Source organism: Phasianus colchicus, chromosome Z (genome assembly GCF_987193195.1).
Source record: "Phasianus colchicus chromosome Z, bPhaCol1.hap1.1, whole genome shotgun sequence".
Taxonomy (NCBI): domain Eukaryota; kingdom Metazoa; phylum Chordata; class Aves; order Galliformes; family Phasianidae; genus Phasianus; species Phasianus colchicus.
Genome location: NC_143476.1, coordinates 37,424,198 through 37,436,511, shown reverse-complemented (window position 1 = coordinate 37,436,511; position 12,314 = coordinate 37,424,198). Strand labels below are relative to the sequence as shown.

At 54.7% G+C, this 12,314-nt stretch overlaps 1 protein-coding gene across 2 annotated transcripts; it reads right to left on the bottom strand.

Moving 5' to 3' along the window:
• Nucleotides 1–8,742, bottom strand: LOC116244337 (maestro heat-like repeat-containing protein family member 7). 2 transcript variants are annotated; one of them, XM_090131711.1, is made up of 19 exons: nucleotides 8,432–8,742; nucleotides 8,152–8,231; nucleotides 7,820–7,945; nucleotides 7,470–7,549; nucleotides 7,132–7,243; nucleotides 6,722–6,820; nucleotides 6,364–6,468; nucleotides 5,965–6,117; nucleotides 5,683–5,834; nucleotides 5,229–5,367; nucleotides 4,224–4,375; nucleotides 3,687–3,834; nucleotides 3,096–3,233; nucleotides 2,515–2,691; nucleotides 1,789–1,944; nucleotides 1,532–1,633; nucleotides 1,317–1,419; nucleotides 1,019–1,078; nucleotides 1–752 (listed from the first exon to the last, which is right to left on the bottom strand). In XM_090131711.1, exons 1-19 carry the CDS (start codon nucleotides 8,547–8,549, stop codon nucleotides 604–606), a joined length of 2,349 nt encoding a protein of 782 aa, XP_089987837.1. In that variant the 5' UTR covers nucleotides 8,550–8,742; the 3' UTR covers nucleotides 1–603. The 2 variants fall into 2 exon arrangements, with proteins under 2 accessions (XP_089987837.1, XP_089987836.1); XM_090131710.1 differs by having other exon boundaries at nucleotides 7,470–7,945.
• Between the last annotated feature and the right edge of the window lie 3,572 nt (nucleotides 8,743–12,314).

The following is a 12,314-nucleotide window of genomic DNA, read 5'->3' as shown; positions in this document are numbered from 1 at the left end:
ACTCCTACAGCCCACCGCTACAGAAACCTTGCACATAAGCTCAACTCGGGAGGACACCAAGGGAATGGCTTTGCAATCCGAGTCTTCTTTGTAAGGACAGATGTGACATACAAAATCAAACTCCATAAGGCATGTAAAGTTATATAGTAGGTATGTTTATTATGGTGCCAGGTGCGAGGGTGATGACTCCTAACTCGCACAACGAAACACTTGTTGGTTGCTTATTTATCACACCAAATCATACATATAGGTAAGATGACACAACAGGTGGGTTGAGCTTGCTTGAACAGTTCCAAGATGTCGTCATAATGTTCCAATTAGGTCGGGGAAATCATTATGATATGTTCCGCCTCTGCATGCATGCGTTCTGCTCTCTGGTGGTCACAGGCAGAGGTCTTCTCCAAGTCTTCTTCACAAAGGCTTTCTGGTGTACTTTTCGCCGTAGTCAGTCACTAACTACAGACCCAGTTCAACCAGCAGGTTCCTGTTCTTTGTTTCAAGATGTCTGTCAAGGAGCTCCTGGACTCCTTGCGTTGTTAAGGGGGTCTGTCTTGCATGACAGGAATGCGTGTCATGGCAATGTCACTGTTCTAGAATTACATTTCAGGTGGTTATGCAGGGGCAGCAGCAGAGTGCTGCGAGCCTGCTCCGTCCTGATGCCTCCTGCTGCCTTTGATGTCTCAGCATCTGTATTGTGTCGGCTGCCAGGGAACGGACTGCCAGACAGATGTCATCTTCCAAAGGCTGAAAGGCTGCAACAGAAGGAAACAGAACAGAGATGAAACCCACCAGCACCTCCTGACCGTACCATCGCGACTCATTGCTCTTCCAGGCCCAGAGTAGCATGTGAGACTGAGGGATCAGCTGGAAGCCACTGCTCAGGAGTGCCCTACCTGCCCCAGGAATGCTCCTCTGTCCCTGCAGCATTTCCTTGCAGCAGAGCAAGGCACAGCTGCATGCTGCCCAAGCTCAGCCCCCTGCCCCCCGCCCCAGCACACGCAGCACTGCCCTCACTCACCACTGCAGATTTCATTCAGCATTTCCTCACTTTGTTCCCCAGATTGCTGCACAGCCAGCCCTAGGGAAAGAGCTCCCGTCAGACGCCCACTCTCCAACACACTCCCCAGAGCACAAACTGCAGCCCAGCCAGCCCAGTTGATCCCCTCCCGTGCTGCAGGCAGGGATGGTGCCCGAGGGGGCACCTGAGCAAGGCACCCATTGGGGCTACTAGCACGAGCAGGCTGTATCCGGGGGCCGCAGGGCTACGCCTTGCTGCTAGGGCAGGGCCCAAAAAGGGACTCAGGGGTTGGGCTCACTGATGAATTTGACAGCTTCGCATCGCAAGGAGGTCTGAGAATCCTTCAGGTATGGCAGGCTCTGCCACAGGTATTCCTCCACTGTCCTCTTGTCCTGGTGCAGCTGGAGAAGAGCAGAAAGGCATGGGACTTGCAGAGCCTCCCCAGATGCAGGTGCAACCCCTCCTGCCAGCATCCCCTTTCCCCCAGCAAAAAGGTGGGGGCTGTGTCCTTACCAAACACCTCCTGATCGCTGCTATGTACTCCTGCCGGGCCCGGTGCTTGAGCTCCTTCCACTTCAGGAATTCTGCACAAGCCACGAGTGCTTCCCCAGATGCCTACACAACAATAGATGCAGGGAGATGGCACCACAGACACGCTTCCCAGCGTCTGAGTTCTTGCTGAACTCGCTCTCAATTCCCAGACCATCGCTGCCACCGCTGAGGTGTCAGCACATCCTTGCCTGCATTTTGGTCAGGTCTGTAATTTGTACCTGTGCTACTCTCGGGGTCTCGTCACTCATCTGAAATAGCAGAGGCAGCAGGGCCCTGCGCACAGCCTTCTTCATGTTTCCCTTCTTATACCACAGCACAGCGTCCATCGTATCTTTGAAGAGGCGGATGGAGCCTTCTCGCACTTCACTTGACACCTGAGGGGGAACACGCAGACCTCAGCAACGCACTCTCACTGCCCATGGCGAGCACGAGCGGAGGCGTGGCTGATGTGAAAGGAGATGCTTTGCAGTCACATTCTGCACCATGGCGCTGTGCAGTCGTGCAAAGCAGTGCAACAGGTTTCCAGCACAAGGTGCCTGTGCCCCCAGGCCCCCCAGCAGGTCAAAGCAGCGCTCCTCAAGAAAATCTTGTCAAGGAGACAGGGCTGGTCCTCGGCAGTGCCTCCAAGGCACACACTGCCCACTCAGCCTCCAGCTCCCTGCTGTGGCTCCTGGAGAGAATGCCTGGCACGGGTAGAGGAGGGAGCACTGGCGGGTCTGAAAGTACCCTTTGGCAGAAGATGCTTAGCACAGCAGCCAGGCTGGGCCCCAGCACAGGGGCCTCACATCACGAGGAACAACCAAGCTACGCTGCCAAGGACAAGGCCTGCTGGGCTGCAGAGCCCAGAAGACATCTCATTCTCGAGAGCTGGAGAAGCAAAGAAAGGAGAACGCCCTCTGGTCGAGCACCCACCCACGGAGATCAGCCTCCCACGGCAGACTTACATGATTAAAAAGAGGCAGAATCTTCTCAGCCAGCTCCAGAGCAATGGGACTGGCATGCCTCTTCTCCAGGTGGCGCACTACATTTCTGAAGATGTTCAGCACCTTCAGAGTAATGGGCGTGTTGGCAAACTGCTGGGTCTCCATGATGTCTGGAAGCAGGGCTCGTATGACACTTGCCTGTACAAAACACAGATTTCCTTCTCACCAAAAGGACAGTGGCCACCCTGGCCTAAAACCTCTGATTACAGAGCACCAGCTACACGCTTTGCTTGCTGGTAGCTGCCACAGGAATGGCAGCGGCAGACTCTGGGCAGGCGTGCACTTATAGCGATGGGGAAGACAGGAGAAGGAGGGCAGGTGAGCAAGAACGCCATGGCCCCTGCTCGGCCACCGCCTTTTCCAACAGGCCCCCAGGTAACCCATCTGGAAAGCTCCTGGAAATCTCCCCAGGCAGCCACCAGGCCCCACCAGGCCATCACCCCGACTCCTGAGTCTCAGGCAACCCCAAGGCACAGTGTTGCCCTCCACTCCAGCGCCAGGCTCCTCAACAGGAGGGCTTAATTTGACTGGGTCCTGCTCACCATCTCAGATCTCTTGGACAGCAGGACCAGGCCTCTGAGCACCAGACAGAGCAGTGGCAGGCTTTCAATGTTCAGAAGCCTCTGCAGGACTGCAGGCTTACACAGCTCTTTCAGCATCTCTTCAGTAGGGTGCATCACCTGAAACAAAGGCAAGCAGTGAGAGCCAGGCAGAGGCAGCAGGACTCCCTGCACCCTGCAGCTCCTGGCTCTTCTTGCAGCTCAGGGCTGGGCACTGGGAGACACAGCGTGGCCTGGGGCAGCAGCGCCTTTGGAGGGCTCCACCATCCCTCTGTGCCCCAGGCCTAGCACTATGCAGGATGACTTTCTGGCCTGCTCCTCCTGCCCTCTGGCCTTCAGAAGCCTTTGAGGAGCAGGAGCTGGCACAAGAGAGGCACCAGCCGAGGGTGGCCACAGGCACTAAAGCCAGCTCAGCCTGCATGGAGGCAATGGCTCTCCCCAGCCCCAGCCGTGGCTCTGTTGCTGCAACAGCCCTGTCTCAGGTTTCCAGTCTGGGGAGCAAGGCAGGGGGAGGCGGGGAGCTGGGCAAAGAGAGCCCCGAAGGACAGCACGGTGCCTTGTCCAGTTACTCACAGTGAAGCGGAGGAGGCCCAACTCCGCTGTGGTGACATTAAATATCTCACACAACTGTTGGTCCTGGAGAACATTGCTGAGTTCATCCAAGATCCTCTCTGAAGATTCCAGCATGGGAAGCACACTGTTCCACATCTCCAGGGTAGCGCTGCAAAGAGCAATGCTGTGTCAGCAGGGCTGCCTCCGCCACAGCGCCATGGCTCACGCAGGCCCAGCAGGCCCCAGGCTGTGCTTCAGCCCGGGCCCTGCCACCCCGCGTGCTTGGGGAGGTCTGGTGGCCCGGCCTGGGCAAGCAGGAGGGGCTGAGGTGGCCTTCCCCGAGGGGCAGAGCAGAAGCCTGACGAGAGGCTGTGGGCTGCCTTGGTGGGTGTGAGCTGCTGCAGCCCTGAGGAAAGCACAGTGCGCTGGAAAGCACAGTGCGATGGAGCGCCTGCTCCTCGGGGGTGTCCTGCAGCTTTCCTTGGCTCTGGCAGCAGGAGCGTCTCTGAGCCCTGCTCTTCTCAGGGAACAAACACACGGGGCTGTCTGGGCTGGTACCTTTCACACTGGGGAAGGTCGATCAAAACACTCCTCAGGACCTCTCTGGGAAACTGGATGGTCAGACTGTCAAGCAGTGAGAAGAGCGTCTTTTGAGGTGATTTGCTGCTCCTTTCCAGGCTTCTCTGGATGGACCCCAGAATCTCTGGCACCTGTTGCAAGAACACGGGGAGAATGCTGCTGTCACTGCAGCCAATTGCACCCCAGCCACCGCTATTGCTGCCCTGCCCATTGCTCTTTGCTGGTTTCAGATGGCTTCAGATCACAAACAGCAGTGGAGGGAAGAGCATATCGTTGGCATGGCTGATGCAAAAGTAGATGCTTCAGAGTCACATTCTGCACAAAGGCGCTGTGCGGCCATGCACAAAGCAGTGCAACAGGTTTCCAGCACGGGGTGCCTGTGCCTCAAGTGCTTCCCCAGCCACCCCACCAGGTCGAAGCAGAGCTTCCCAGGCACCACACCACAGCTGAGACAGGGCTGGCCCTCAGCAATGACTTCAGGGCACTCACTGCCCATTTGGTGTCCGCATTTCTGCTGTGGCACCTGGAGAGAGTGCCTGCTGCTGCTGGTAGAAAAGGGAGCACTGGAGGGTCTGAAAGTAAGCCTTGGTAGAAGAAGCTTTGCACAGCGGCCAGGCTGGGCCCCTGCACGGAGGCCTCACATCACCGAGAACAACCAAGCTGTGCTGCCAGGCACAAGGCTTGCTCCTCCTGCCCTCGGACCAGCACAGACTCTTGCTCTCACGCCTTTGAAGAGCAATCGACCTTTGAGAAGCTGGCACAAAAATGGCACCATACATGGGTGGCCACGGGAACTTTCCCTCTCTGGCCCTGCAGCCTACTCAGCCTTGCGGAGGCCATGCCTCTCCCTAGCCTAAGCCACAGCCTCAACTCTGCCTCTGCCCTGCCCCAAGTTTCCAGCCTGGGGAGGAAGGCAGCGGGAGGCAGGGAGCTGGGCAAAGAGAGCCCTGAAGGACAGCACGATGCCTTGTCCGTGTAACTCACAGTCAGACGAAGGAAGCCCAGCCCCACTGTGATGATCGTGCATGGCTCTTCGTCCTGGAGAAGGCAGCGCAGTTCATCCAAGATTTTCTCTGAAGATTCCGGCATGGTAAGCACCATCTTCCAGATCTCCAGGGTAGCGCTGCAAAGAGGGAGCAATGCTGTGTCAACAGGGCTGCCTCAGCCACAGCGCCATGGCTCAGGCAGAACCAGCAGGCCCCAGGCTGTGCTGCAGCCCTGGCTCTGACACCTCGCGTGCTTGAGGAGGTCTGAGGACCCGGCCTGGGCAAGCAGGAGGGGCTGAGGTGGCCTTCCCCGAGGGGCAGGGCAGGAGCCTGACGAGAGGCTGTGGGCTGCCTTGGTGGGTGTGAGCTGCTGCAGCCCTGAGGGGTCCACTGGCACTGGAAAGCACAGTGCGATGGAGCGCCTGCTCCTCGGGGGTTGTCAGGGCTGGTACCTGTCACTGTGTGGTAGGTGGGTCAATACGCTTGTTAACACATCTCTGGGAAACTGGCATGCCAGCACGTCAAGCAGTGACGGGAGGATTGCCTGAACTGATGTGCTGCTGCTTTTCAGCTTTCTGCAGAGGTACCCCAGAATCTCTGGCACCTGTTGGGAGGACAGAAGGAGAAGGAGACAGAAGGAGATTTGCCCTGCTGCCACTGAGATTACTGCTCTTCCCAGTGCTCTGGCTTGACTTAAAGTGGCTACGGATGCCCAAGAGCATCTGAGCGCTTACTTCTGTTAGCCAGGTGCCAGGGTCTTTCAAAACCATATCCAGTATAATCCTGGCATACTCCTTGTCCTCAGAGCTGCAGTCAGCAATGGTCTTATCAAGGGTTATGAGGACGATGCCTGTAATCTGAGGAGTGCGGAGGAATCTTCTAAGCAGCTATGGTAGGAGGGAGAAAAGGGAGGGAAGACAAGTCAGACTGAGTGTGAGAACATAGTGTGGAGGGAGAAGACGAGAGGAAAAGGGCCAAAGAAGACACTTGCTTCAGGGCAGAAACATGCTGAGGGCCCCCACCTTGTCTCTCAGTGCCCAAGCTTGTCTCTCAGATACCCCTAAGCTGTAGAGGCAGCTCTGGGATGCAAAAAGAGGAAGAGGGAGCAGGCTGGAATGTTCACGTCTCCTTACCTGCTGCCTGAAAGTGCTGGCCATGAAACCGCAAAGCTTCCAGACCTGCTTCATAGCCCTCTCACGCACAATTCTGGCCCCGGAGAAGGTGAAGGACAGCAGCAACTGTGAGGAGAGGAGCTGCTGGTTAGCTGGGACTGCTGATGCCCACTCCAGCAGAAGCAGGTCTGCCGAGCTCCTGGCTGGAACCACGGCATCCATCCAGACTCAGGCACCCTGAGCTCGAGCCAAGCCCATCTTGGGGCTACTGCCACTGGGGCCGCTTGCCGGCTCCAGCTGCTGCCAGTGCCGTTTCCAAGGAGAGGGCTCAAATTCTACCAAAGGGACCTCTGGGGGCAGAGCTCTACAACAGACAGACCTCCAAGATACTCTGCAGCCAATTATTGACGCTGCTGATGGGATGGCTGGGATGGCTGTCTAGCATAATCTGCAGCATGTTGTCCATAGCATTCAGGGTCTGCAAAGAGAACAGTGGGTTTTGTGGAAGTCTTTCAGAGGTCGCTCTCACCACCAGGAGACTGCTGTGAACCCCTCTGGCTGCCAAGGAAGGACACTCACACCCAGGGGCTGCAGAGCCGCAAAGCTGCTGTGCACAGACCAGGCTTCAAGCACAGAGTGTTGCCGGGCCCAGGGCGTGAGAGGTAAGGAGTGAGGGGCAGCAAGGGCGGGAGCCTGCCCTGCAAGGATCTTTCTTAACCTCTGGACACAAAGAATCCAGGGAGCAGCCCAGAGGCCTGAGGTTCAGTAGTTGCACCTACTGGTACGTACATGGTTGTAGAGGCAAATGTTCAATTCCCTCCTTGGAGGAAGGTAGAAGATGACACTGCAGCACACGTTTAAGAGATGTAGCATTTCGTCTTCTGCAATTGCGTTCACTTCACTGCAAGTAGGGAGACCTTGATGTTAGGAGCAGTGCCTCGGTGCTGGGATGGATGGGGAGCCCTGCCAGGAGGCACCTCCTCCTCCACGGGGCTGGCCTGGGTCAGAGGACAGTCCTGATGCCACCAGCTCTGGGGCAAGAGCCAAGACCCAGCGGAGAGCTGTGTCAGGGCCACCAGGATCGAGCCCTGGGGATGTGCTGGCAAAACCAGGGGCTGGGCAGGTACCTCAAGGCAGCAATAGCATTCATGCAGTGGTATCTCAGGGCAGTGTTCAGCTGCTCCTTGGGCTCCTCGCACAGTAGAGCCTGCAAAGCACAACCGGGATGGCACCTGGCAGCCACCAGCACCCAGCACCAGCAAACCCGGCACCGGCTGGTAGGGCCTGAGTAGCCCCAGTGCCCCTTGACCAACACGGGCACCCAGATGCTGCTTTCCACCTCCACTGCTGAGGTCTCAGCAACACCTGGAGTCCCATCTGGGGCACATCGGTGTCCGTGCACAATTTCCCTGCCTCCCTCTCCCCTTGCCCTGTGCCCCTCACAGGGCGCAGATTCCTGGGTGCCATGTCCCCTCACCTCAATGTTCTCTGTCAGATTGTTTAGGAAGCAGAAGACATCCAGGCTGTCTGTCAAGCCCGTCTTTCCAGCGGTGCTGCACAGTGAGCAGATGCAGTTCAGGAACTGCATCTTCTGCACCAGATCCTGGCAGGCACACAAGAGACCAAGGAGTATGAGCACAGAGCGCCACGGTCAGAGGGACCGAGTGTTGCAGGGTGTGGCGCAGTGTGGCAGGCCCGCAGGGCAGCAGCCGCTCTGCCCAGCCAGCAGCCCTCCTGCAGCCTGAAGGCAGAGCCAGAAAGACCATCTGGAGATGCAGGCACAGCCAAGACGGAGATGGCTGCTATTACCTTTTCCTCGCTGATGACGTAGGCTTCAATGCAATCTATGGCCTCCTTTTCCATTTCATAAACAGGCAGCCAGTCATCATCTAACCAAGGAAGAGAGTGAGCAGCGCTGTAGAGGGGCCAAAGGCAGGCACAAGCAAAGGAAGGAGCTCTGCCCGCTCCAGCCCTGGGCCCGCTCCCCTGACACAGCCTGCCCGTGCCTGTCAGGACAAGGGGCCCTGGTGTCGAGCAGGGGGCACTCACTGCCCCAGCCCTGCCCACCCTGCTGGGGACCCTCACTCACCAGCATACAGTGGCTGCACCTCAGTCACCTGGTAGGGCTCCGGTGAAGGTCTTCTCTCCTGGGGAGCCCTACTCTCAGCCCAGGCCACCCTGGGTCGTTTAGGAGGTTTCCTCACCATCTCGTGCAGTGAGGGCTGAGGGTGGGGAGGGGGCAGCCGTGGGACTGCCAAGGGTAGAGTGAAACGACGTGGGCTGCGCTCGGGGGCTCCTCGCCAGACCCGCACACTCCTGCCCTGTCGCCTCGCTGTCCTGCCGGACACTGCGGGGCCGCCGTGTCGGTGCCGGCTATGCCTGGGTGTCACAGGGACGGGTCACAAAGGGCCCCACTGTGATCCGCTGCCCCGCCCGGGCGGGGCTGGTTCCGGGCCCCCGGTTGCAATGGCGTAGACCAGACTCCCCAGGGGGAGGGGATGTGTGCGCCTGCTTATCCAGAAAGCTTTGGAAGTGGGCCTGAGAGCAGCTGGACTGCCCAGGCTTTCCTGTTTCTACTGAGGCCAGAGATGGCTGCAGCAGGACAGAGGAGGAAGACGAAGACTCGCTGTCAGCTCACACGCTTGTGAGCTCCAAGGTCCTTATGATTTCTGAATCATAAAGATGGAAATGATAAGCTTCACACAGGAGATACAGTTCCGTGCCCTTATCTCTGTTTAGCTGACAATACACTGTCAAATAATTGGGAACACCGCACTCCAGGAAGGCATTTCCCTGCAATTGATCAGATAATTTTTTTCTTCTTCTTCTTTTGTTTTATAATCTCTAAACAATACCCATCTGGGGAACGCGGTCTTTTAGAGATTTGGCCTTCTCTTGATGCCACCTGGGCAGGACTGCCGCAATGCCATTAAGTCGGCTTTGATACTTGTCTTCACCGCACCTCATACAGACATAGAAATCAAGTTAAACGGAACGGCTAATACTGATATTAAGGCTTAAGAAGCCTTACAGAGCCACAAAATGAGCAGAAGAGAATAATGAAAGATTTTAACTGAAGATCTGGTAACTTTGCAGAACATACATAAACTCTGGTTCTTTGGATTGTAGTTTGCCTGGGTTGGGACAATTTTTCATATTTTCAGATGGTCTGCTTGAAAACTAGATGGCTATTATTTGTAGGGAGTTTGGGGCTTCTGGTTTGTTTTTTTGGTTTTTTTTGGTGAATGAGGATGCAATAGCAATCTTTTCTCGGTTCTGTATAACCTGAGTGCCTAAATCATTTTTTATCCACCATATGTGAGCTTGCTGACGTGTAAAACCTCTAGCCACAAGCCTGTCACACAAAGACACACTGTCTCATAAGAAAATATTTTAAAAAGTGGTGCCTCTAATAAGAAATTTTGATGATGAAATTTTGATGATGCATGTCATTTTTTGGTTATAGCTTTATGTGCAGGCCTGTGCTAAATTGCTGTTCCATTCAACTGTTTGTAGCTGAACTCAAAGCCGACGAAGTAGACGCTGCTGACCCACTTTGTGGCGTTGTTAGCTACTGTAATGGAAAATTCAAATATGGAGAGATATGATTGGGGTGGAACACTTGATGCGGTGTGAAAGTAAATGCCTTCTTCAGAAAGATACGTGACAGCTGCTGGGCAACTGGCCAGGTTTTCCGTAGGACTGGTTTTCCTCAGAAAAAACTGGCCAAGTCACATCAGCAGGATCTGAAGACCATCCTTTCCATTACTGGAAACCCGTGGCTTCCTTGTTCTGCTCTGGTGTGTTTCACAAAATGCATGTATTTCACAGAATCACAGAATCATAGAATCACAGAATCACAAGGTTGGAAACGACCTATAAGATCACCTAGTCCAACTGTCTTCTCATGACCACTGCTACCACAAGCACTAACCCATATCTCACAGCGCCTCATCCAGACGCCTCTTGAACACTGCCAGGGATGGCGACTCCACCACCTCTCTGGGCAGGCAGTAAAGCAACAAGCAAAGCAATTTGCAGCAGTAAAGCAACATGCTCATATTGATTTAAATCTCTGACGTTTATTTAATGTATTTAAATAATGGGGAAAACACTGAAAACACAGAAATGGCAGCACTGGCCAGAACCAGCAAGACCCTTTTCGAGTTCTGGAGACAGCTGCATTTTAACGTTTTATATCAAGCTTTATGTCAACTATTTCGTGCTCAGAAGAGAAATAGTTCCCTTCTTCTGTGCTCTCTCTCACTGCACTATTCTTCTGTAGCTAGTTTGTCACGGGTTATCCTTAGATATAAGTCCGTGACAGGGGGCACAGGACCCGGGAAGAAGAGAGGAAAAAAAAAAGGCACGAACGGTTTGCCGCGACCCGGCCGGCCCCGGGCCACGTGCGCTCCGGGAGAGGCGGAAGGGCAGAGAGCTAGCCGGTAGTTTTAACAGAAAGAAAACACAACGACAACGATCTCAGGAGGAAGGGTAATTTACTGAATCTAACTAAACCAAACAAAACGAGAGAGACAAGAGTATCAAGAAATGAGAGTCAAACCACGATAGTGCGAGGGAAAGCACGTGCTTTCTCTGCGGCGAGCCGAGACGGCGGAGCCGGGCCAGATGGGGAGAGGCAGCCGCTCCGGGTCGTGTCCGCAGCTCCACCCCGCTGCCTCTGCCCGCCAGCTCGTCCGGGGATGCCGTCCCCTCCCCTCCCATCAGGATGCTCAAAGAGTCCACAGCAGTAAACGGAACCAGAACATTAACTCGTTAACTCCCACTGGTCCACATGATGTTCTGATGTGGAATACTGACAACAAAAATCACAAAACCACAACATAGTTCCAGGTCTGCATCTCTTGGCAGGCTAAAATCTTCACAGAATCACAGGGGTTGGAATGGACCTCAAGAGATCATCCAGTCCGGCCCCCCTGCTACAGCGGGATACCCTACTCAGGTAGGCATCCTGCCAGGCCTTGGATATCTCCATAGAAGGAGACTCCTCAGCCTCTCAGGGCAACCTGTGCCAGCGCTCCGTCACCCTTACCGTACAGAAGGTCTTCCACATGTTAGTATGGAACTTCCTATGTTCATCTTTTAGGCCATTACTCCTCATCCCCCAAGTTTAATCAGTGGCAGCTTATCCTGTTGTGGCAATTGTGGAGCACTGTCCTTCAATTTAAATAGCAGTTTCACTCCCCTGGCTGTGTGGAGAACACACACGATTGATGGAAGCCACCGTATTGCACCTCAGACCTCGCCTCACCTCACCTCACCTGCGTGTCAGGCTTTGTTTGCTAGACTCAGCCATCTTCCTTCTCACAGCACAGGATTTCTGTGCTCTGCATCCCTATGAAGCCTGCTTCTGCTCGAGTTCTGACTGTCTTTCTTGAAAATAAATGACCAGGAGGCTACTCTCTAATTTACTCGATCTAATATTTTTGTTCTCTGCCCTGCAGATCACCTGCATCCCCCGTCACTGACTACACGGCATTTTAAACCTCTTGTTTAGGTCAGCTGTGCCCAGCATTTAGGGCCAGCAGATAATCCTTCATCCACTGTGACAGAAGACACAAAAACTTGGTCCATACCTGCTGTAGACAAGCTGCTGTCCTACTTTAAAAAAACAAACAAACCAACCAACCAAAGCAAACAAACAAACAAAGAAAAACTGAAGCAAGCAAGAGAAACTGTTTCCAGAAAATAAGCCTGCGGTGCAAGAAGTAATCTACTGCCCTTCCAGAAACATATGGACAGACGTGTGTTCTCTGCCCTGAGGAAAGACTCGGGTAGCAGTCTTTATTGCCCGTTCCCATATGCAGACCCACACGGAAAGACTATCTATTTTCCCTTCTGCCCACCAGTTCACTTCAAATGCAGCCCATTTCAGATCTGTCGAGGCCTCCAGGCAGCAATATGGAAAACCCAAGTCAAGGTATTGAGCTCTGGTTGGAATGAGGAACTGA

What these genes read in the sequence shown, in the direction of transcription:
- LOC116244337 (XM_090131710.1), bottom strand. Translation starts at nt 8,549, where the DNA reads ATGGTGAGGAAACCTCCTAAACGACCCAGGGTGGCCTGGGCTGAGAGT. An exon ending in TGTCCAAGAGATCTGAGATG is followed by an intron (nt 2,692 to 3,095) that starts GTGAGCAGGACC and finishes TGTTTTGTACAG; the next exon opens with GCAAGTGTCATACGAGCCCT. An exon ending in CAGCGATCAGGAGGTGTTTG is followed by an intron (nt 1,420 to 1,531) that starts GTAAGGACACAG and finishes GCTCTTCTCCAG; the next exon opens with CTGCACCAGGACAAGAGGAC.